The 23,354-nt window shown below is 38.2% G+C and overlaps 2 protein-coding genes across 7 annotated transcripts in view; one reads left to right on the top strand and one right to left on the bottom strand.

Annotated features, from left to right (window-relative positions):
* Positions 1-153: 153 nt before the first annotated feature.
* Positions 154-20,521, bottom strand: Cenpq (centromere protein Q). Of its 3 annotated transcripts, XM_042266499.2 has the most exons (10): positions 20,381-20,400; positions 20,146-20,241; positions 15,875-16,009; positions 15,579-15,633; positions 14,862-14,988; positions 13,759-13,827; positions 9,307-9,436; positions 4,278-4,397; positions 4,068-4,145; positions 154-3,403 (listed from the first exon to the last, which is right to left on the bottom strand). In XM_042266499.2, the coding sequence occupies exons 3-10, from the start codon at positions 15,971-15,973 to the stop codon at positions 3,272-3,274; spliced, it is 810 nt and encodes a 269-aa protein (XP_042122433.2). In that variant the 5' UTR covers positions 15,974-16,009; positions 20,146-20,241; positions 20,381-20,400; the 3' UTR covers positions 154-3,271. The 3 variants fall into 3 exon arrangements, with proteins under 3 accessions (XP_042122433.2, XP_042122432.2, XP_042122431.2); XM_042266498.2 differs by lacking the exon at positions 20,146-20,241 and having other exon boundaries at positions 20,381-20,521; XM_042266497.2 differs by lacking the exon at positions 20,146-20,241 and having other exon boundaries at positions 15,875-15,979; positions 20,381-20,508.
* Positions 20,522-20,547: 26 nt separating this feature from the next.
* Positions 20,548-23,354, top strand: part of Mmut (methylmalonyl-CoA mutase) — a 28,972-nt gene continuing 26,165 nt past the window's right edge. The window contains exon 1 of one of the 4 annotated variants that reach the window (XM_076557857.1): positions 20,548-20,722. The gene's annotated coding sequence lies outside the window, so the exon portion shown is untranslated. Of the gene's footprint in view, positions 22,224-22,403; positions 22,578-23,354 lie in introns of those variants that run through there. The other 3 variants (XM_076557856.1, XM_076557859.1, XM_076557858.1) reach the window with 3 other exon arrangements.

The following is a 23,354-nucleotide window of genomic DNA, read 5'->3' as shown; positions in this document are numbered from 1 at the left end:
CCTTTTCTTTCCCAAAGCCTAATATTTCTTGACAATGAATGAAACATGAGAAGACTTAGACATGCTTAGAAAAGAAGCCAAGCTGAACAATCCAAATGCTAATTTTGACAGGTGCAAACTGCATATTTTTGGTAAACAGAGAATGCAATGATATCCAACGAAATAAAGTAAATCCTTTAATCATAGGTTCTACCGCAGGTGTGTCACATTAAACAGAGCCTTAATTGTTGAAGAAATGCACAACAGAGTTGGGGAGGAATGGAGAGGCTCACATAAAGAATTTTGAATGACTGACATGACATGGAGGCTATAATTTACCTGTATAGTTTTCCCAAAACAGTTATACCAAGTTACTGTTGTATGGCAGTTTACGCAACTTACTTACCTACTAGTTTAATTCAACAGTTTTCATTCTGAGTTCAAAATAAACATTCCCCAAACTAATTGGTGAAAGCACCTATTTTGTGTTTTAAGGTTGAATATCTTTCAAACATTGCTTGCCTTTCAAACTTTTCCCTTAGTAATTAATCCATTTTCTCTTGGCATTTAACTTATACCTATTTTGTGGTTCTTTATATATACTTAGTTTAATATATGCTGAATTCTCTAGTCTGTAGGACTCTAGTCTGTACTCCTATTTGGCTTGGCTCTTAAATCTTTTTAAAAACCATCAGAGCTTCATGTAGTTATCTACAATGCAGTATCATTACAGCTTTATCTTTGCTTGCTAGGACACGGGCTATTGCTACGCTGACACCTGCTGCCCATTCCTACCTTATTTATTTACTTAGCATTTATTTGGCCTTAAAGAGTATTAGGCATGTATTTATCTGAAAACATTCACCAGAAGTATGTTAAAATAAAGCATTTCAAGAAAAACCATGGTTCTGATTGCCTGTTAGGTCCCAGACAGTAGCACAGATATAAGTTAAAGGCTCCATAGTTCCAACGCTAGGGCAGCATGACCACTTCATCCTTGGCAATGAGCTGCCTCTCACTCAGCAGCACTGTTAGACTAAAACTCTAGTTGACTTGAAATCCTGTCTCGTAGTAGAATATTTGAAGGTGTGTTGCTTTTGTTTATGTTGCATTTGTTTAACTCTGGGAAGCTGTGTTACTGTGCCTGTGTAAAACACCTGGTGGTCTAATAAAGAACTGGGCAATAGCAAGGCAGGAGAAAGATTAGGCAGGGCTGGCAGACCGAGAAAATATAGAGAGGTAGAAATCTGGGAAGAGAGCTCTAAGATCTAGGAGCCAGAGAAACAGGAGGACTCCACGTGCCAGCCACCCATCTACATAGCAAGCTATGGAGTAAGAATAAGATTTACAGAAGTTAGAGAATGGGAAAAGGCCAGAGGTAAAAGGTAGGCAGGATAATTTAAGATAAGGAAAGCTAGCTAGAAACTAAGCCAAGCTAAGGTCAGGCATTCACAATTAACAAGCTTCTGTGTGTGTGATTTATTTGGGAGCTGGGTGACAGGCCCTTCAAAAAAGAGCAAAGACCAACCAATAATATTTTGAAAGTAACACACCTTAAAATATCCTACTAAAATCTCTCAAGCAGATATCCTCAGGAAAACAGCATGCTGGTGTAAACACTCTAGGTAATGATAAACAATGATAACTTAGGGTTCGATTAGTATAGAAGCTTGAAGCCATCCATTGCTGAGTGGAGGGTTTAAAGGCATTCTGTGGAATCTGGTCCTTTCCTGAAGTCTTCCTGACCATTACTTCCTAAGAACAGCTTGCTTCTGATTCTTTGGAATCGAGTAGCTTGAGAACTCCTAAGACATGATTATTTCCCTCTATAATAGGAATCAATCTCAACATACTTAACTGTAGGTGAATTCTGGGGAGCTCTGCTTGGGGGAAATTAGTATTATGGCATTTCCTTAATAAATCAACAAAAATATTCTTTATTAGAAATTTTTCTTACTAAAAATTCAATTGCAGTTATAAGTAGATCAAAAAAAAATCCAAGCCAATATACTACTGCTGCTTAGAGATGATTTCTGACCTGCATATGGAATTATTTCTTTACGTACATAAACTCGTCATGAGGCAAGGTTTACGCAAAAACACTTTGATGGGATACAGCTTGACATAACTAATGTTGTCTTGGTCAAAACTGCCACCTTGCCTGGCCCATATGTTACTCTAGAGGATAGTTGTTGAGATGTGAGATGAACACCTGTGGTGGGCACGAACACACAGGCTGCCTCATGAGTGACATGCGTTAACAGCTTTTCTGAAAGCCCAGGTATGGCTTCCCACAGCAACCCTTCTTTCTCCTGCAGGGTGCTGGGTCTTCCTCGCAGCTGCAGGTCTCACACATGACAGTCTGTAATCCTGGATGGTTAGCCTCCTCCTTCACCTTCTGCTTCTACCTTCAGCAGTCAGTTCTCCTGACTGGCTTTTCCTGAAACTGTTTTCTGGCTGTTTGTTTATTTGTTTTCATTTTCAGGGGAATAGATATACTTAGGTTTCCTTTAAACAATCTTCTTAGAGTATGCTTTGATGATAGTGGAAAATATCCAACATCTAAGCTTTACCAATCAACCAAAGGACCAAAATGTTATTACCTTTAAAATAAAAACATCTGGGAAAAAAAAAAAAAAAAAAAAAAAACAGCAATAATTCCACAAAGACCAGGGATTTAAGGAGGCATTTGGGATTTTTTCAAGTTCCACATGACCAGACAGAAAATGCAAGCTATTAGCTAAAGGGAGAGACACACTCATGTTTTCTCTGATTAGGTGCTACACATAAATTTTTCATATCCACAAAGCTATTTTCAATAAGTAAGTTCCCTTCAGAATTCATAAACTGTTACAACATGGCCTTTTTAATTTCAAAAATCATTCATAGTATACGGTTTTAGCAAACAACTATAGATACAGCATATATGGATTTCCTAGATTTAGCAACTGCTACCAACTGTTTTTAGAACATTAGATACTAATGATAGGGCCACAAAGGCTATTTTTTAAAGTGGATAACAGGGGGTAATTGTTCTGCAAACATCAGCTTTATAGTATTATTACAGTTAAGCTGTACACCTTTGGGCCAGATGTGCCGCTCACCTATGTAATCCCAGCACTCAGCATTGCTGAGGCAGGACTGGTGTGAGTTCAAGGCCAGTATGGGTGACACTGGGCCAGCCCAGGCTACACACAGAGTGAGACTCTGTCTTAAAAAGGAAGGTTTTACAATTCATAAACAATAAGTTAATATGGAACAATGCTTAAAAACAAAAACCACAACCAACTCCTTAAGAGCCATCAAGTTTCTTATAGGCTTCTTGAATGAACGCTGACATGTCCTTCACTGGGGATGAATTATGAAGGACATCCAAGTCCTTCAGAAGAGCATTCTGGTTTGGAATTACTGCCAAAATTTCTTCCTGTGGGTAAGACAGTACAATTAATTATAGCACTTTATGATGAAAAAATGTCATATGTCTGTTCTTTGGAGATCTGTATAATAATCTTAAGTATCTACCACCCCACTTTACTAGTCATCAACTGATGGCCATTCATTTTCAAATAAGTCTTTCCTTCTCCCATCCCTGCTTTGCTGGAGCACTACAGATAATGAGCATTTATATGACAACATCCATGAGCTCCTCAGCAGAAAGACAAACTACCAGCGTAGAGATGAATGTCAAATACTCCAGTGCTAGTGCATAAAGGGCTGTACGTCACTGTTAAAAGTCCAAAGTTAGAGAGGTATGTACCTGTCGTTAGGACTCTATAGACATGTGAAAATATATGAAGGAGTGGACTATAAAATTACTCATTTCTATCAGTACTTTACAGCAATGGCATATCTGTGCAATTGACTGTTAGTTCAATACTGATAAGAATAGTCTACATGAACTGACGGAAAAGGGGTTCAATTAAATGCTAAGTAAGAAAAGGAATTTGTCAAGAAATTTATAACAGGATTAGTTTAAAGACATGGGATATGGTTTTATATGAGTGAGTGTGGGATGTGTATGTGTGTGTGTGTGTGTGTGTGTGTGTGTGTGTAATACAGCCTAGCAATAGTATGGCAAAGGTACTTACTTGAAGTGTGGGTGCTTTAAGACTTTTCTGAGAAAGTTCTGGAAGAGACAGTACCTTATTACTATCCAGGTGAAATTCCTAAATAAAAGAGAGCTAGGGATTATTTCAAAAGGCTGGTTTTGTTCACCTTACAGAATTCAAGTAACCTTGGTAACACTTTGGCATTAAAACTTATAGTTCAATACTAGCAATATGGTTTTGAAGCATTACCTGTTTCACCTTCTGCTCCTCTTCCTCTACCTCATTTGTCAGAATCTGAATCTTGTTCTTTAGGCTCTGAATACTTTCAGTCATTGACTCTGTGGTCTCTACTATTTTGTCTATTTCTTCCTGAAGCAAAAAGACAAGTTAATATTTTAAAGTAAATGTCTTATAAATGAAACACCAGGAGACTGTACACATATAATACCTTATATTTTAAGACACTTTGGACAAAAATGGCAATTTTACTTTTGCTTATCTTTCAAAAACAGAGCCCCTAGAAAGCTGCTTGGCTACTATAACATGAATTACAAGGAAACTTACTTTTATAGGATAAGGAGATAACTGCCCATCAATGCTTCTTTAAAACTTAACACAGAAGCTAACAAGTACCAGAGGTTCTGGGGGATATCTTTCTGTATGCTGTGAATATATGATGTTCCCATTGGTTAATAAATAAGCTGTTTGGACTATGACAAGGCAGCTTAGAGGCAGGTGGGAAATCCAAGGAGAGAGAAAAGAAGGGGAAAGCCAGAGTCTAGAGAGATGCCAGCACCGGCAGAAGCAAGATGTGAAAGTACAGGTAAGCCACGGCCACATGGCAACTTCTAAATAGAAATAGGTTAAGTTATAAGCGCAGCTAGCAAGAAGCCTGCCATAGGCCATCCAGTTTGTAAATAATATAAGCCTCTGTGTGTTTACCTGGGTCCGAGCGGCTGCAGGACCGCGGGGCTGGGCAAGATCGGAGAAACCTTCCAACTACACAGAGGTCCTGGAAAACCCTTGTATGAGTCTTGCAGAGCCCAAGGACTAATGACACCAAGCAACAGCATTTGTTAAGTAGCATATAATTTCAAGTGCCAGAAAAAAATGAAAATATTTTTCATTTTAGTTAGGAACATTTGAATGCCTGTTTTAATATGCCAAAAGAATGAAATGCTAGGCATTGGGATTAAAAACACTGTATGAGCATTTTACAAATTAAAGAAATATGTTAATTTATAGAGAAAGACAAATATGCAAAATGAATGAAATTAGTTAACGAAATAACAAGAATATGCTGATTGCAGACCAAGTACAGTATAAACCAGTTTCTGGGTTATTAAAGCTGCACTATTTTAAAGTATATCTTAGACATCATAGTACTTCATCTGTAAATATTTCAATGCACAACTATGAAGGACTTAACACTATGTAAGATCTGTATCACATTAAAATCCTATTAAGTTCCATAATGTTGAATATGTTATTAACATATTTTATTTCCTTGTACACAGAAACTACTTTATACTTTGAGTCAGGATCCATATTGGTTATGATTAGTTTATTTTTCCTCTAAGTAGGTTTTTTGTCCAATTCTTTATGTCACTGGAATTCCTAGGTAGAAGGAAGTAGGCTGTTTGTTTTTACGAATGCTCCAGGGCTTGAATTCTGTGAACTGCATTCCATAGTTAAGTTAACCTGTTCCAAAGCATCATGCTGTTATGAACTGACTGCTGGACTTACAAAGTGTGGATTAAGACAATTATAAAGTAAACACCACATATATTAGTTTATGATGGCTACTCTAACAGATCAAAAGGGGCATGCAATGATTTACTCTGTTACAGTTCGGAATGGCAATAGCCCAAAATAAAGGTGATGGTTTGGCTATGATCCCTCTAAATTATCTGGAGGCCCGAGGAGAGTGTGTGGGGATTTGGCTTCCCAAGTCCCCTCTCTACTTTGCAGGGGGTCTTTATCATCTGTGTATGTTTCCTTTCTCCTACTGTATGTGTTTCTTTGGCCCCAATAAAAGCCTTCCTCCAATGCTGATTTGCTGTGTTACAGATTTCTCCACTGCTACTCACTGAACAAGATTTTCCCGGCCTTCATTCATTCATTCATTCATTTATTTTTGGTACATGATTTCTCTGTTCAGCCCTGGCTGTCTTGGAACTCCTTCTGTAGACCTCATTCTGAGATCCTCCTGCTTCTGCCTCCTGATGTGTGCTACCACTCAGCTATTTCCTGCCTTTTAATTCTTTTACTGGCAGAGAAAACAAACCCTATCAAGACTCCAGATGGTAATATTTTTGGGACCTTCACCTCAGAATTTGTTCTGAGGATCACGAAGATCTTCTGAATCATGAAGATGCTACCTCCCTCAAATGTCACAATCCAAAGAGACATGCTATCACCAATGGAGAGCGTAAGTTTTATTGTGGTCACTTAGGTCAGTCTCCCCTGAGGCCCTCTGACAGTTCCTCCTTCCTCATCACCACCCATTTTGACAGCTCAAAGGAGCTAGAGTGGTAGGCACCCTATCCCCAAACCCCTAACAGTAGTTAGGGTGACCTCTAAAAAGGGGAAATGAGGGATTAGGAGTTGGACATATTTCCTGGTAGGTAGACAGATAGGGAGAGGGGCCATGGCTAGGTAACAAAGGTGGCAAACTCCCAAGATGGCCAGCTTCTTCCTTACTCTTCAAATCTGAGATAAAAGCCTGGCAGCTTAAAACAAAGGCCTTGTGACTCCCTCTACCCCCAGTTGGCTCCTTGTTGATAGACTGGCTATCCTGTCTTTCTTCAAACCGACCAACCACTAAATTAGGGGAGGAAGAGTCTTCAGAGAGTTAAAAAAACCCCATCCAGGTGAAGAGACTGGATTTTCAGCTTCCTGAGATCCCCCTGCTTTGTGAAGGGCCTTTCTCCCTGTGTTCTGCTGTGTGTCTGTTTCCCCAATAAACATCTTTATTTAATTTCTGAAAAAAAGATTCTATGGGCAAGCCGGGCATGGTGGCACATGCTTCCAACCACATGTAAAGACTGGGGCAGGAAAATCAGGAGTTTTGAGAACAGCCTTGGAGCTATAAAACCATGTCTCAAAAAACCCAAAATTATAGAGATTTCTCCCTTGTCTATTTAGGTTTTTGATAGCATTCCTTGTGACTGCACTATGCCTCTTACCTGTGGCTTGACATGGCCTTCTCTTTGTTTCTGGATTTTCTCTTGCTTCTTGTAAAGACATTTGTCTTTGGATCTAAGAACCACCCATGAAATCCAGGAACATCTCATTTTGAAATTCTTTAAATCCATTAATTAATTAGTTAATTAATTAATTAATTTTGAGACAGCTGAATAACAGGCCAGCCAGGGCTGCACAGTGAGACCCTGCCCTCTGCCCTCCCCCAGTCCACATCACTCACTAAATGAAAAGTTACATACAATATGAATGACGATCTTCTTTATGACACTAGGAATGGTGGCATATATATATAATTAATTCAAGCATTCAGGAGGCAGGGGCAGGAACATTTCAATTTGATGGTCAGCTCAGGGAAATTAGCAAGAATCTGTCGCAAAATATAATAAAAAGCCTAGCTGTGTAACTCAACGGCAGAGTGTTTCAGGCCCCGGATTCAGCCTCCAGCATTGCAGAAAAAAGGGGAATCACTGTAAGATTTCAAGTTTATTTCACCCCACTGCTTTTGTTATCCTCTTGGGCATTCCTGTCATATTGATGCTGCATTGCAACACACTTTCACCCCGCTTCCCCTACCCCTTGGATGTGGTACTTCTTCTGAGTGAGCGCCAAGGAAACCACAGACCGCATCTGTATTTCTCTCATCACCATCAAGTTTTAACTGGACACTAGAAATATTTTCCCATAACGCCACACTATCATTTATTGCCTGCTTATGAACACTCTTGTTTGTTACAAATAGTAATGCTAATACTCACCATTATTATGGTCTAAAATATTTATAAAAACCCTATATTAATGTCATGTCACTGTTTATTAAATGGTAGAGGTGGTACCAATACTAAAAGATGCTCAGAGAAGTAACTTCAGGATGGAAATTGTAGTATGAATGTATGAAGTAGGGCCACTACTCCATAAATACATCTCATTAGTTTATAATATATGTGGATTGTACAATATCATTCTTCATACTCAGGGGAAGTGGGAATGAATTAGTTATGAGTTGGATTTACTAGATGTTCTTCACAACATATTTCTTGCACTAACTATTACTACCCTGAGCTTCCTAAAGGCCCATTCAAACACTAACACCACCACATCTACAAATTACTTCCAAATGTCTGAGGAATATATGGTCCAATTTGTTTTATTTTTTATAGTCAGTTCTTTAACATTGGTTTTCTTACTTGTTCAAATTACCAACTAATTAAAAGCTGAATGTTGAGCATTATGCTCTGATTATCTGACAGGTTGGCATTTAACTTTAGGCAGTTTGTTTATGGCTCAGTTGGAAAAGCAACATTTTTCTCAGATGAGTAAAAAAAGAAGATAAAGGTTAGACTCTTCAGACTATGTGAAGATAAGAGATGGAACTATGGTGTGTTTGGATAGAAAAATCTCAATATACATGAGCTATAGTGATAGTAACAATTGAGACAATGACTATAATGCTCCATAACAGTATGGAACTAAGGTTTTGAATTCCATAGTATTCAATGACAAGACTTGGTAATTAAAAATATTGAGACTTCAGCTAAAATAGAGTAACTCAAAGAATGGGGCTGTCCAAGACTAGGAATATTTGGCCAACATAAAACAAACTAAATAGTATTTTTTGTAGACTCTTTGGTTTTGGTCTTCTGCTTATTTGTTTTGATTTCCATTATCGTGTTTGTTTTCCTTTTTAGATATATGTGTGTCCGTGGGTTTTGTTTGTTTGCTTAAGAGAGAGACAGAGAAAGAACATAAAGTTGGATATGTAGGGAGGTTGGGAGGATCTGGGAGAAACTGTAGGAGGCAAAAGACATGATCAATATATACGAAAGGATTTAAAAAAAATATTTACAAGAATGGGGCTGTTACTTGATCACAGATAAATAAATCAAGCACTTCAATTACAGAGGCCCAAAGTTCAAGTGAAAGCTTTGCTTTCATTACAACAAACAACAAGAACCAACAAAAAGCCTCAATCCAAAATTTGCATTTATTACTAGACTAATGCCACGATGACTTAATTTACCCCAGTCCCCTCCCGCCAGCTTTCTAATTACTGAGGCCTTTTTGGATGTCATACCTGCAGTAAAGCCAGGTCCTCTTCATGAGCTCTTTCCTGTGCCCTTTCCATTTTCAGCAGATTTGACACATCGATTAAATAGTTCAGCTTTCTGGGAGGGACTTTCAGTGTTCCACACTGTTGCAGTAATCTTAAAAATAAAATTACACATGCTTATTTTGGGGAACATTACAATTTTTTTTTTGTTTTGAAACAGTTTCATTTTTTCCTCTACTCTCACACATGTAAGGGCTACAACATTCTCTTTCTTTTTCACAATAGCTAATGGCATTCTTCCCCAAAACAGCTCTGCCTGACAAATCATCACCTAACTTTTCAATACATTAACAATTATCGCAAATCACGGAATGCTAAGGCTACTTTACTACAAGGTTTTTCAGTTCACACATTTAGAAATATATTTTAAAATCAGAATTTCCTACTACTGTTTAAATATGCTTTCTATACTACTATAGTATGTGAGCCTGCCCGTTTAGTATGGATTATTGAACAAGAGAAAGAACTCTAGTTTTAAGTCTGATGCCAAACCTCACTTCTAACTTTTAAAGAATGTAACCAATACAGGTTAATCTAAATGTTCTTAAAGATGACTGAGTTTTATAGTTTAAGGCAGATAAGATGATGATCACTACATGCTTTGTTGTCAAACACTGACATGAATTCTATTCTAATTGAAGTCTTTACTGATCTGTGTGACTCCTACTTCCCCAGCAGAGAGTAAAACACTGTTCTCAGACTTGATTCTTCAGTTTCATGAGAAAGTAATCAAGGAGAATAAACTCATTGTAGTTGCTTCTGCCACAGTAACAGTGTGGGTTTTCTAAAAATTCTACTGTAAGTTGAACACCCTCCCAAAGCTAAAACCCAAAATGTTCCAAAATCTGAACCATTTTTAGTTCCAAACTGACGCCACTAGTGGAAAATTCACCAACATAAAACATTGACTCATGCAAAAAAGTATAAAAAATATTATTATAAGGGCTGTTAAAATGGCTCAGCAGGTAAAGGTCCTTAGCAAGTATGCCTGAAGACCCAAGTTCAGTTCCTGGAACACAAGGAAGACCACGTAGACAGACAGAACCAAGGACTAAAAGTTGTGTTTGACCTCCGATAGCACGCCACAGCATATGCTCTCTCTTGCCCATGCACACACAATCAAAATAAAGTTTTAAAGAAATACTGGACAAAATGAATTAAAGCAAAATGAAAAGATAAATAAATGAATTTGTGTTTGGATTTGGGCCCTATCCTTAAGACTCCTTGTTGTTTATATGTAAATATCTCCAAATCTAAAAGTAACCCAAAACCTGAAACACTTCTGGTTGAAAGTATTTCAGAGAAGGAATACCTGCACTTAAGATTTGAAAGCAGCTACATAAGAGGGGAACCCACATTTATCTTTTAGAGACATGTTCAAAATTTTAGTCTTCTTAAAGAAAAATGTTGGTGGCATAAACCCTACAGTTAATCAGTCTCACTAAACTGTTAAGACAATCTTCAGTTTGCCATGAAGTCATCACCAGATTACAATAAACACAGCCTTTTTATAAGATCTAAGCAGCATTCATTTTAGTTTTGAGTTAACATAGAGACTGTGATCTTCCTAGGTTTATTAAATCAATTATGTGTAAGGTTCAATTTACTGTTCCAAATGTTCGAAGTCATGTTTAGATTTTGAAAAATCTCAAAAATTTATTAAACTTTATAAAAGTACACCCTGAAGAGAGTTATTACATTAACAACACAATCACTATTTCTCACTGGCTTCTGAGGGCAGTTTGCTTTAGAAGCTATAAGCTGATGGTTTTGTCTGACTAGAAAGCACTTTCTGTTCATGGAGGTAGGCAATTGTGACTTAGTTTATATCAATTATGTAATAAAATCAGTCCAAAGACAGGAGCATTTTCTCAGCGAGGTCAGCCAGAGACCATCCCCAGAGTTTTTGAACTGGCACTAAGGAGTAAGAGATTCCCCCCACCCCCCATTTTCTTTACAAGGCTGAAGAGATATATGTAGGTTTGATATATTGTGAACATCTGAAAACTCTGTAAATGAGTTCCTGCCATAAGTATCAGTTTGGGGGGTATTAGGTTAAAGAAAGTCAAACACACTGATTTTATCCATTGTATATGGTAATGTACCTAAACACAATCCATCACTGATCACTTTCAGTCATGAAGTATCTTTTAGAATATTAGAGAAATGCTGTTAAATTTACTCAAAAGTCCAAGTTAGGATTTGGTGCTATACTCCATATATATGTATCAGAAGAAGTAAGAATAACTTGTGTATGATTATTTTTTTTTTTTTTTTTTTTGGTTTTTTCGAGACAGTGTTTCTCTGCGTAGCTTTGCGCCTTTCCTGGAGCTCACTTGGTAGCCCAGGCTGGCCTCGAACTCACAGAGATCCGCCTGGCTCTGCCTCCCGAGTGCTGGGATTAAAGGCGTGCGCCACCACCGCCCGGCGTGTATGATTATTTTGCTAACTATATGTGTGCAGGTGTACATATGTGTAGGAACCAGAGGGTAAACCCAGGTGTTGTTGCTCAGGTACCATATACTTCATCTATTTTGTTTTTCTGAGGCATAATATCTCATTGGCTTGGGGCTTGCTGATTAGGCTAGGCTGGCAAGCCCGGGAGCACCAAAAATCTTCCTGTTTCTGTCTCCTCAGTACTGGGATCACAAACCTGAAATTTCTATGTGACTTTTGGGAATTGAACTCAGGTCTTCGTGCATGTACAGCTAGCAATTTACCATTTGAATTTATCTCTATTCATCATTTAAGTTATGAGTTTTAAACCTACATTCTGCATATAAGAAAACAGGCATTTATTTGTCTATATATGTGTAAATGATGAAATTAGAAAATAGATCATGAGACGTGAAGAAGACATGGCGGGGAGCATAATGGCATAAATGTGGTAAGAAAGACAAAAGAGGTGGAAGGAAGGGGGAAGGGAACCAGCTAGATAGTTAACGTGGTTACAGAGGAAAGCAATGAGTGAAAATTAAAGTATAATGACACAAGTATAGGAAAATGTCATTGCTTTGGTAAACCTGAAAATTAATTAACTAAAAAGTTTTAAAGGTAAAATAGGGAGGAAATAGGCAAGCCTTGAATTAGTTCTACATGAAGAGAACACCTACCTGCTGAACTTATCTTTTTGCTAACAACGGATGATCACTACGTACCCTATTATCTTTCCTACATTATATCTGACTATTTGTCCTATATTGTAACAGAGTAGCTACATTGCACTAGCTTATGTTTTTCTCTTCTGGAGATACTCATGGTCCTTCACTAGTAGGCTATCACTCCAGTAACTGGTCTGTGAGCTGAAGTCCAGAAGTTCTTTAATCTGTCGACTTCGCTCAACAAACTCCTCCTCCACCTGTCCCACCCCAAGTCATGCCATTCTTTCTATAGGTTGAGAATCATTCTTGAAGAAAAAGGAAAGAGAATTATGCTCAAAGGACCCATCACATGAAAAGACCCAGACCACAAACATTTCTTTCAAACCTGAAGCCGAAATGTAAAACCTTTTTGTACGACAAGAAAAAGTTCTGTACTAAGAGTAAAGTGTTTACCCAAAACCACCGGTGTCACTGTGGCTTTAAAGAACATTTAAAAAGCAACTTCCATTAGTGATGTGCCACAAGATTAAGAGCAATTTCTGGGAAAATTATACTTGTTGTTTGTATAATTGAGCAATACAATATGAGGTTGTAAGGGTTCGTTTTTGTCAATTTGACACAAGTCTTTTTATAAGAGGGAAGGAACTTCAATTGAGAAAATACTGCTGCTAGATTGGCCTGGGGTACATTTTCTTGATTGACAATTGATATAGGAGGGTCCAGCTCACTGTGGGTAGTACCACCCCTGGGCTGGTGGTTTTGGGTGCTGTAAGAAAGCTGACTAAGCAAGCCACCAGCAAGTAATGTCCCTCTATGACTTCTGCTCTAGTTTCTGCCTCCAGGTTTCTGTCCTGGCTTCTCTCAGTGATCAATTACAAGCTATAAGTGAAATAAACCCTTCCCTTTCCAAGCTGCTTTTAGTCCGGGTGTCTTATCAAAGCGAAAGAAAAGCTAATTAAGATAGAGGTGAAGGAAACTAATAGGATATGACAATAAACAACAGCAATGGAAAACAAGACAAAATTAAGAGTTGTGAACTATTACTCTAAGTTATTAAAATTACAGTATAAAGGAGTTTACAGTCATCATGTATTTTCAAATACTGACACAAAACACAGAACAGTGAAACATGACAATAAAAGTTACATAATGACCGTATTCTTTTGTATATATTCTCTGAAACTTAGGAAGTATGTATTTTCAAACTTCATTTCATTTAGTAAGTATAGTCCACTGACTGAAGTCATTTAAGATCACAGGAACAAGTCACAGTTTAAAAATAATTATAATTTAATCATGTCCAATTGTGTATTACCTTTTCTTCAAGTAGTTGAGGTGACACTGAATTTGTTCTTTTCCTTTAATGTTTTTGGTTAAAATTTCTCTGAGGGAAAAAAAAGAGACTAAGTATTACTTTGAAACATAATACAATCTGTCTTTCAAAAATGTTTCAAGTGTTCAACCTCACTAGCTAGGCAGAACCACTCACCTTCTCTTTTATACTAGACACATTCTTTAATAATATAACTTACCTTTAACTGAAATTCATGATACTAAGATTTTTAGTATTATACATCTATGTTTATATTACTTGTGTATATTAATACAAAGTAGTGGGTTTTATTTTGACATCTTCACACACACAGACACACACATGTGCACAGCGATTTGATAGCATTTTTCTTCTATTACACATAAAACACTTTAAGCAGAACAGTGACATTTTCTTTGAATCATATTGTATTATAATTTATACACCCAACTTTTCTGATGCAGTTAAATTCCACTGTGGAGGATTTCTCTTTTAGTTTCTTTGTATTTCATGTAACATAGTGTTTTCATAGAAAGTGTTATTTTTGTGAATACAACTTATGAAGAATCAATATTGAAAGAGCAATTTAAAAATTTTAGATTGCAAATCAATCCACACAGACTTGATTTTTACTTCTCTGATAGGTTCCAAGTTTCTACAATTAAGAAAACCTTTTTTTGTTAAAGGCTAATGCTGTCATGGTTTAAATTTGATATGCCTGCCATTGGCATATGTGATGAATGTTCTTTAGTTGTAGAAACTTGAGTAAGTAGAGACTGGCTGGAGGATGTGCAGGACATTGGGGTGTGTTTTTAAGTGACACCTGGTCCCTGGTCCCTGTCTTGTGCTCTGCTTCCTCCAAGTCATGCTTCCACTACCAGGATGTTCTGCCTCCCAAGGGCTCAGAATCAATGGATCCAAGGACTATGGACATGTCTTCTGAAACTCTGGGCCTAGACAATCTTTCTGCTGTTTAAGATACTTATGTTAAGCATCCTGTCACTGCCATGAAAAAATTAACTAAAATATGTAGTAATATTTAGAAAAATGTAAATAGTAAATACCAAAGTAGGAGGAAAGAGTTGCAAAGGAAATTTGAAACTCACAGGATTACTGATTCCATCATACTTTGCAAATATTCTTCAGTATTTTTTGGAAGAGGCTGCCAGGTTTTTCTCTTGTTGGACGCTACTTTTATCCGCTTTAGGTTAATAGACTTTGCTTGTCCTGTTGCTGGTAATACAAGAGAGTCTAATCAATATAGAAGTTTGCAGTTTTACTTAAAAATGATTTTAATCTAAAGAACATTAATGGCATTATGAGACTAAAACAACCTACTCTTTAATTCACATCTTATTGCAATTGTAACACCTCAGTTACTGAAAGTGCATTTGCCTGTTGTGATGATAGCTGATATATTATCAAGAGACTTGTATTACATTGCGAGTTAAGGAATCTTATGAAGAAATGATGTTTAAGAAAATGTGAGTACTTCAGACTAATTGACTCTGAAAAGTTTAAGCTAGAGATTATAAATTATCTGTATAGTACTGGCAGAGCTGAAAGTACAGATGTCTTGAAGAAGTAGGACTGTCTATTTCTCAGAGATGAGTAATTTAGAGTGGGGGACAATGATTTGCTTTCTAGTTCCTATCAATGTGGCAGATACACCTCTATATATTCACTAGAAGAATGAAATACTATGAACGTGGCTGCTTATGACCACCTTTTACTATCGATGAACTCATAACCAAGATGCTGAAATTTTTTTCATGAAAATTGGTAGGAGACACTTTAAACAAGACATACAAGAAGAGCAATACCTTTAGAGGACAGATGCCCTGCATGACTTTTGTTTCTTTTCGCTGTATTTCCAACCTAGAGATATACAAACAATTAAACATCAGATGAAAAGATGGTTCTTCAATCCTTTTCCATGTATACTAAAGAGTAGTATTATTACTGCTGTTTCTACAAATAAAGTATTTATTATGAACAAAGAATGCACTAAAGCATGGTGACATGAATTACAATTTGTAGTAAAACTGACTTTTAGACTTTTTAAGGGAATAGCTTTTTCTAATCAAAGAGATCTAAATGGTATTTGATATTTTATTACCTCATTCTCTGGAAAATCCACTTCTTCATCAGCTCTTTGTTTTGAATTTCTCTTTAACTGTTGAGATTTCCTCTTAGAAGCATTTGCTTTACCAGGCATTTTGACCTAAACAATACAATTGCAATGATACATAGTCTGCAGAGGTGAAAGAAAAAAATCAGAAAAATGATAAAGATTTGTACCATGCTTTGTTGAAAACATTACATGCAATTTTTCTAAACCATGTCTTCAGAATTTGGGAAAAACATCTTACGTTGTTAAAACATTTAAACTTGTTAAAAAAAATCACTTTGGTGCTATAGATGCAGCTCAGGGGGTTGAACACTAATCTAAAATGCTTCCCAAGCACTGTATAAATCTAGCTTGGTGTACATGGCTATAATTTCAGCACTCAGGAGTAGCGTCAGGAAGACTAAGTTTATGGTCATCTTCACTTACAGAATGAGTTTGAGGCAGGTCTTTAACAAGATAAATGAAACCCTGTCTAAAAATCAAATGAACAAAGGCCTTTGGTTCTTATCAGTAAAATGGTATCAATTTAATTTCACTCCTTAAAATGGCTACAATTTTCATGGTTTCAGAAAAATTTTTAAAGATGCTTTTGAATTTATATATTCCCACATGCAAAATATCTCCATTTTTAAATTCAAGAAAAAAAAAAGAAAAAGAAAAAAAAAAAAGAAAAACAAAACAAAACAAACAAACAAACAAAAAAACCAAAAAACCAGACACAGGCAAAGTCAGTTCAGAGAACTGTACTGGATTTTAAGTAATAGGTTCACCACAACTCAGTTTACAGCAAAGGTGAGGGCTTGTACTCGAATTCCACACTAGGAATAGTAATGTGAAAATCTGCCACTCATAGGCGGTAAGCTGTAGCTCCTTCAGGACTGTGTGGATTGTAATAAGGGTACAGAAAGAACTGACTACTCAGTTCGTTCATGAATTACAAACCAGACAAGGGAATGGCGACGGAGGTCATCAATGACAACATTTACAGTAACTTATTTTCTCTAGCAGACCTTTAAAATCAAACTTATTTCTGCTAAAAAGAAAAGAGGCATGGGCTATGTATTCCTGCATTTTATAATGAGTGGATAGGTTATAAGGCACAGTATAAAAAAGTATATATATATATATATATATATATATATGCACACACATATATGTGATTTTCTTCTTTATTTTTTTTTACTCCCAAGACAGGGTTTCTCTGTATAGCCCTGGCTGTCCTAGACTCACTCTGTAGACCAGGCTGGCCTTGAACTCAGAGACTCGCCTGCCTCTGCCTCCCAAGTGCTAGGATTAAAGGTGTGTGCCGCTGCCTCCCAGTCATGTGTTTAAATTCTTAGCATCTACTAAGATTGATACCCCTCTCTTTCTGAACTCTAAGCATGTCTGTGAACCACAAGCGTGCTTGGTTGTCATGAAGAGTGGAGGAGAACACCGAGGCCTCTGGACTGGAGTTAGAGATGGCTGTAAGCCAGCATGCGTGTGCTGAGAGTTGAGCCTGGGCCCTTTGAAGAGCAGCCAGTGCTGAGTCCTTGAATATTTTTTTTTTTTTTAAAACTAAAGTCTCAGCTGGGTGGTGGCGCACGCCTTTAATCCCAGCACTCGGGAGGCAGAGGCAGGCGGATCTATGTGAGTTCGAGGCCAGCCTGGTCTACAGAGCAAGATCCAGGAAAGGTGCAAAGCTACACAGAGAAACCCTGTCTCAAAAAATCAAAGTCTCCTCTCCCCTGCTTAAATTAAGACAGAAAGAATACATGGAAAAAAATAGTTGAAAGATCACACACCACACTTAGGCATCATATATCAAATCGGGTACAAAAATTAGTAGAACCCCCCACCTCCCCAAAACACTTTATCTGTTATTGAGTAGTGTGGTACATTAGTCTATGCCCAGACTTATTCCCTTGTTTCAGTTCTAAAATACCGAATTCCCTGAGCTTAACTTCTACTAAAACACCAACCCACATTGAGTAAGCTTTCCTTGTGGACCTCATCTAGAGCTGATAATAAAACAGTTCATGGTCACTAAATAAGAACATCTACAGGAGAGGGAAGGTGGGACTGAGATCTTTAGATTAAAATGCTAGGAATTCCTTCTCACTACTGTTAAAGGGAGGTAGGGTCAATGCCACTCCATGTTCTATCATAGCAGAACCTGCAGCTGTTTGAGCAATACAATATGGTGGGTGTGCTTCTGTAGAGGTGTACTGCCTAAGCAGGAAGAGATTGGCAGCTTCAATTTTCTTGTGCTCAAAAACACCTGGTCTTGGAACCTAGTCACCAAGCGATGGGAAGGTCAACATGAAGAGGAATTGAAACCCATGGCAAAAGCCTTATCTGAGCTTGCAGAACCACCTTAATGCCAGGTGCATGTGCCTGAGCCAATATATCTTTAATTATATAGAAAACATACAAGCCAGGCCTACTAATTGGTACAAGAGCTACAATACTAAACTTTGGAAGAAAATACATGATTAAATATTCACTTACTATGTTTAACACCTACACTCTTTACCTTGCCATTTACAGTCGCTAAGAATCTAGCCCTACTCAGCTGCTAATCCTTCTTTCCTGTTACTCTTACATTAAATTTCCCTCTGAGGCTAGAGTTGATTTCTTAACACACTGAATATTTCTGTCTCTCATACCCATATTGTACGTACGCTCCACCTGAATTGTTTTCTAGTCTATCTCTGCTCACCTGGATTATGAGCCATCATCTTTCCAACTCCTTTCTAATCACACCTCTTCATTTCTCCACACATATCTGTGGGCTCTTATAATTCCCATCATCTGACACAGGTGGGTTCTGTCAATCGTTTTCTCCAGATATATACTCAATAACATTTAACTCAAGGCTACTCTAGATGTGATTTACAAACTGTGTTGTAAAATTATATTAAACGCAGAAATTGAGAATAAAGTTTCTATAGAAATTTAACAGAACTTCATGTATGTCAAATTTACTCACAAAGAAATTGGCCATGTCTTTTGAATTTCATTTTTTTCTAATAGCTAATACTTAAAAATAGATTAGCTTTTCAGATCAGTTTCAGATTCCAATAATTGTCAAGAAAGTATAAGGTATTTTCATATGCCACCTAATGATTCCTTCTCATTGTCTCCTCACCAACCATTAACAACATCCCACATCAATGTGGTATAACAGCTACCAGTGAATGTACCTACACTGACACACTCTATTACCCCCATTCAAAGTTTACCCTAGGGTTCATTGCTGGTGTTGAATGCATTGTCTATGAAGTTGGCTATTAATTTAAATTTTAAATTGTAGTCAACAAAATCATCAGTACTGAGTGACTAGAGATACAAAAGCAAGACCAAACAAAACTGGTTCTTTGCCAGTGGTGTTATCATGGTCTCAAGCTGAGGTAACAGACTGGAGTGGAAAAGCTTGCCAGCCTCAGCCTCATTAACACTGGGATGTTTGTGTTGTTATGAGAGGCTGGTTTGTGCACTCTAAGATGGTTAGCAGCATTCTCATCTCTCTTCAGACACTAGAACAGCCCCACTCCCAAGCAGTGACCACCAAAATTGTGTCTGGTCACTGTCAAATGTCCCTTTAGTCAAAAACGCCCCACGGTGGACAGCCAATGGCATGATGGGTAAGAACAAACTATAAATGGGAGACAAGTGGTCCAAGTTCTAAATCCCAATTAACTAAAATCTTCCTAGCCCCAAATCCAGTAAACTAACTAAAATTTCCCACTGATAAAACAGTGCCAATATCAGGTACCTATAATGCTGAAAGGGCAGCACAGAATACACAAAACTAGCTAAGTCTATGAGACAGACATTGTAAGAATCTAAACAAGGGTCATGATTTCTGTCAATTTCAGTATATATGTATATATACTGAATATATATTTATATATATATTCCTCACTGTTCCCAGATCCATAGGAAATCAGAGCTTAATAGTGGGTTGGCAGACACTGATATGAAAACAATTACTATGTATGAAATATACTAAATGCAATCAAATTGACCTGTAAGCAGGCGTGGGAATATTCTAGGAGGAAGAGAAATGAAGCACTTTAAGTGAAATCAGCTAAGTCTGACGGCATGACAGCTCAGAGACAGCTCAGAGGAGAATGCTGTGCTTGATGAACCACTCGGTTCAGACTTGAAATGCTTATGGGAGGCGTGGAAAACGGCAGCCAGGCACCCTGCTTTTTTGTTGGTGTTCTTTGCCGGTTTGCTGAAACTACATTAAAGCCACTTATCTCAATTCAGACCTTTATCTGCGAGCCACAAACGAGAACGAACTTGGGCGAGACAGCCGGGCGCTCCCGGACGGGGTCCGGAGCTTCAGGAACGAGGACCGGGAGGGTCTGGGGAAACAGGGAAGGAGGGCGAGTGTTTTCACTCCTCTCTGGAGAATCTCAAGCCGCTGCCCTAGGTGGCAGAGGCCTATTTGGATGTTGGACATCGCCCTTAAAAAACAAAAACCAAACAAACGACGGAGTTTACCACAAGCGCGTGAGGCTCAAAATTCATCCCTTTCTGGATCCGTCAGCCGCTTCACCTCTTTCTCCACTCATCGCCGTTTATTGCCGGCCTCAGAAAGCACGGCTCAGTCTTTTCGCGCCCAAGCAACCGGAAAAGGAAAGAAAAAAAACCACAAACCAAAACAAACACCACGACCCGGGAACCGGAAGCGCCCGTGAAGCAGTAGGAGGCCCGTCCGCCGGGCACGTTCTGACATCACAGAAACGCGTCGGCGACGGCGCGATCGGATTGGCTGGTCCGGAGGGTGGTGTCGGCCACGCCCCCCTGATTGGACTGGCTGGCGAGCTCCCGCTGCGAGCACCTGTGAGCCGCGGGGATCGGGGTTCGGCGGTGGGGTCGGGGCTCGGCCGGGTCGCCCCCCACTTTGTGGCCTGTGAGTAGGCCTGTGCGCTGTGGAGCACGTCAGGCTTGCGAGTCTCTGCCCTTGCTGTGTTCATCTTTCTGCCTCCTGTCTCTGTCCTCCGGTGCTTTCCTTCCTTCTTTGCCGTCCTACTGTGACAGGGAGCCCCCCCCCTGCTTTCTCCTGAAGTTTAGATGTTCACTTCGACCGACTTCTCATTTTCGGTTAGGGCCGTGGAATTCGGAGGCCACCGCTGCCAAGTGCTTCTCAGCCGCGCGGTAGCGTTATCCCTCTCCTCCCTGGCTTCCCACGCACGCGCAAGGCAGAGAGAGGTCACTCGTAGTTAAAGAGGTGCCCTGGGTCCACGCTGACCTGGGGCTCAGGTTGTTTGTAGGTTGTTTCTGCTGCTAGCCGTGGTGGGACAAAAAGTAAGAGATAGGAGGAAGAGATGAAAAAGAAAAGGCACGCCTAATTTGATACAAAAAGAAACATTTCTAGCCTCTCCGCTTTGCCTTTCAGAGCGCGACATATGCGTGTGATTTTTAAGTCACTTGCTGATCTTCTTCCAACATAGTTTTGTGTTTAATGATTTCCTTGGGGTTAGTGGTTCTCAACCTTCCTAATGCTGCTGCCCCTTTTAGTACAGTTGCTCATGTTGTGACCCACTGCCCCCTCCCCCCAACCATAAATTGTTGCTCCTTCAGAACTGTAATTTGCTACTTTTATAAATCGTAATGTGAATATTTTTGGAGATAGAGGTTTGCCAGAGGAGTCGCGACGCACAGATCGAGAACTTCTGCCTTAGGCTGATAGTTCCTTTATGCTAATAACTTTCATGCTCTGTGGATCCACCACCTACGCCAATCGTACAGTGGGCGTGGCTAGCTTTTGTGACGTGTTAATGTAGAGCTACATGTAAACAGTTACACTTGCACTTGAAAGTTTTTTTTGTTTCTGTTACTTTTTTTTTTTTAATTTGGTTTTTGGAGTCACGGTTTTTCCATGTAGTCCGGGCTGTCCTGGAACTCCACCTTGTAGACCAGACTGGCCTTGAATTTAGAGCGCTGCATTTAAAGGCTCCCTGGCTTTTTCTAAATTTTATGTGGGGAATATACATTCATATATACATACGTAAATATTTGGAGTTGTGAGGTTGGCTTTTGCTTTTTCTCACTTTAACACATTCTAATCGTCATTAACACATTTGCATAATGCCTTGAATTCTTGAAATCTTTTTTTAATGACTCTTCAAAGAAAGTTTAGAAGTCTATTGTCAATAACAACAGTACTGTTAAATGTGTGTGTATGTATGTATGTATGTATGCATGCATGTATATATGTATTTATTAGAGACAGGGTTTCACTATGTAGCTCTGACTGGCCTGGAAGTCCCTTTGTAGACCGCGCTGACCTTGAACTCACTGAGATCCACCTGTCTCTTCCTCCCAAGTGCTTGGATTAAAGGTAGACTGTGCCTGTCTAGTACGGTTATTTTGAAGTGCTGTTTTAACTTTTACTAATTCGGCCTTTGGCTTTTCGGGAAGTCCTTGTTCGATCGGGACCCTCTTTTATCATTTGTGCAGTTTGAAGAAAGATTTATTAAAACTTGGTTTGAAATGGGTGTGTTTCCTGTCTCCATTGTAGTCCAGACTCAAATCCCTTTCAGTGTTCCGCATCACTGCAGAAGTAGTGCAGATGTGAGCTCAGCATTCTCACCACTCATCCTTTCGGCTCTCGGAAATCAAATGGCTTGAAATAAAAGTGGATGACAAGGCTCTTTTGGATTTAATAGGTTAAAAATTACAAAAGCTTTAAAAAGTTGGTATTGCATTTGTTGTATTTATGTTTATATTCTGTTCTGCTAACTTAAAAAAAATCCATTTGAGTGTATTGCATTTACAGGGATATATCTTGATTCTTTCACCTAATACTTATTTGAGCCTGTTTACTTTAATAGCAAGTATACTCAACATAATTTTAACTTTTAAATTGATGTCAAAATACTTAGGGAAAGCGCACACAGTGGTAGTTGGATAGAGTACTAATCTCCATAAACATAATATATTAATATCATTTATATGCAGATCATAACAGTCATCCTAAAGGCCTCCTTTTTTTCCTGTACTGTCATAAATGAATACTTCTGCAAATTCTGATGTGCAGAAATATTACTTTTTTCTATTTTGTAAATTTATTTTAATAGTTTCATTAAATTCTATCATTTGTCTGTTGTAATGAATGCACTTATTCTAATTTTAGATGTTTGTAATGTTTCTGTTTTTCTAGTGTAAATAAAACAGCAGAGAATGTCTGTTTTTATCTTTCATTATAGAAGTTATCCCAGGATGGATGTTATTCACTTTAAGGGGGTTACATTTTTGAGACCTTTTATGTATTAGAAGTTTACATTGTAAAGTAGTTAAAACACTATGTTTCTATCAGTGATTTTATGTTTCTTGTTTTGTGATCCATAATATCTAGTTGGCAGTCTTCAATGTTTTACTAACTCGGAAGGTCAGAAGTTAATATGAAAAATAGAATTTCTAAAAAATATTTTTAGATTTACTATTTTTTGTGTATGAGTGTTTTGCCTGC

Source organism: Peromyscus maniculatus, chromosome 21 (genome assembly GCF_049852395.1).
Source record: "Peromyscus maniculatus bairdii isolate BWxNUB_F1_BW_parent chromosome 21, HU_Pman_BW_mat_3.1, whole genome shotgun sequence".
NCBI classification, from domain to species: Eukaryota; Metazoa; Chordata; class Mammalia; order Rodentia; family Cricetidae; genus Peromyscus; species Peromyscus maniculatus.
Note: the sequence above shows the minus strand (reverse complement) of the source record. Positions and strands in the feature narration are given on the sequence as shown.

Bases quoted from the DNA above. Each gene is read 5' to 3' on its own strand.
- Cenpq (XM_042266497.2), bottom strand. From the start codon at position 20,407: ATGAATTTTGAGCCTCACGCGCTTGTG. The intron at 13,828-14,861 runs GTGAGTTTCAAA...TTTTTCCCTCAG, and splicing joins ATGATGGAATCAGTAATCCT to AGAAATTTTAACCAAAAACA. The intron at 4,146-4,277 runs GTAATGCTTCAA...TCTTTTATTTAG, and splicing joins AGGAGCAGAAGGTGAAACAG to GAATTTCACCTGGATAGTAA.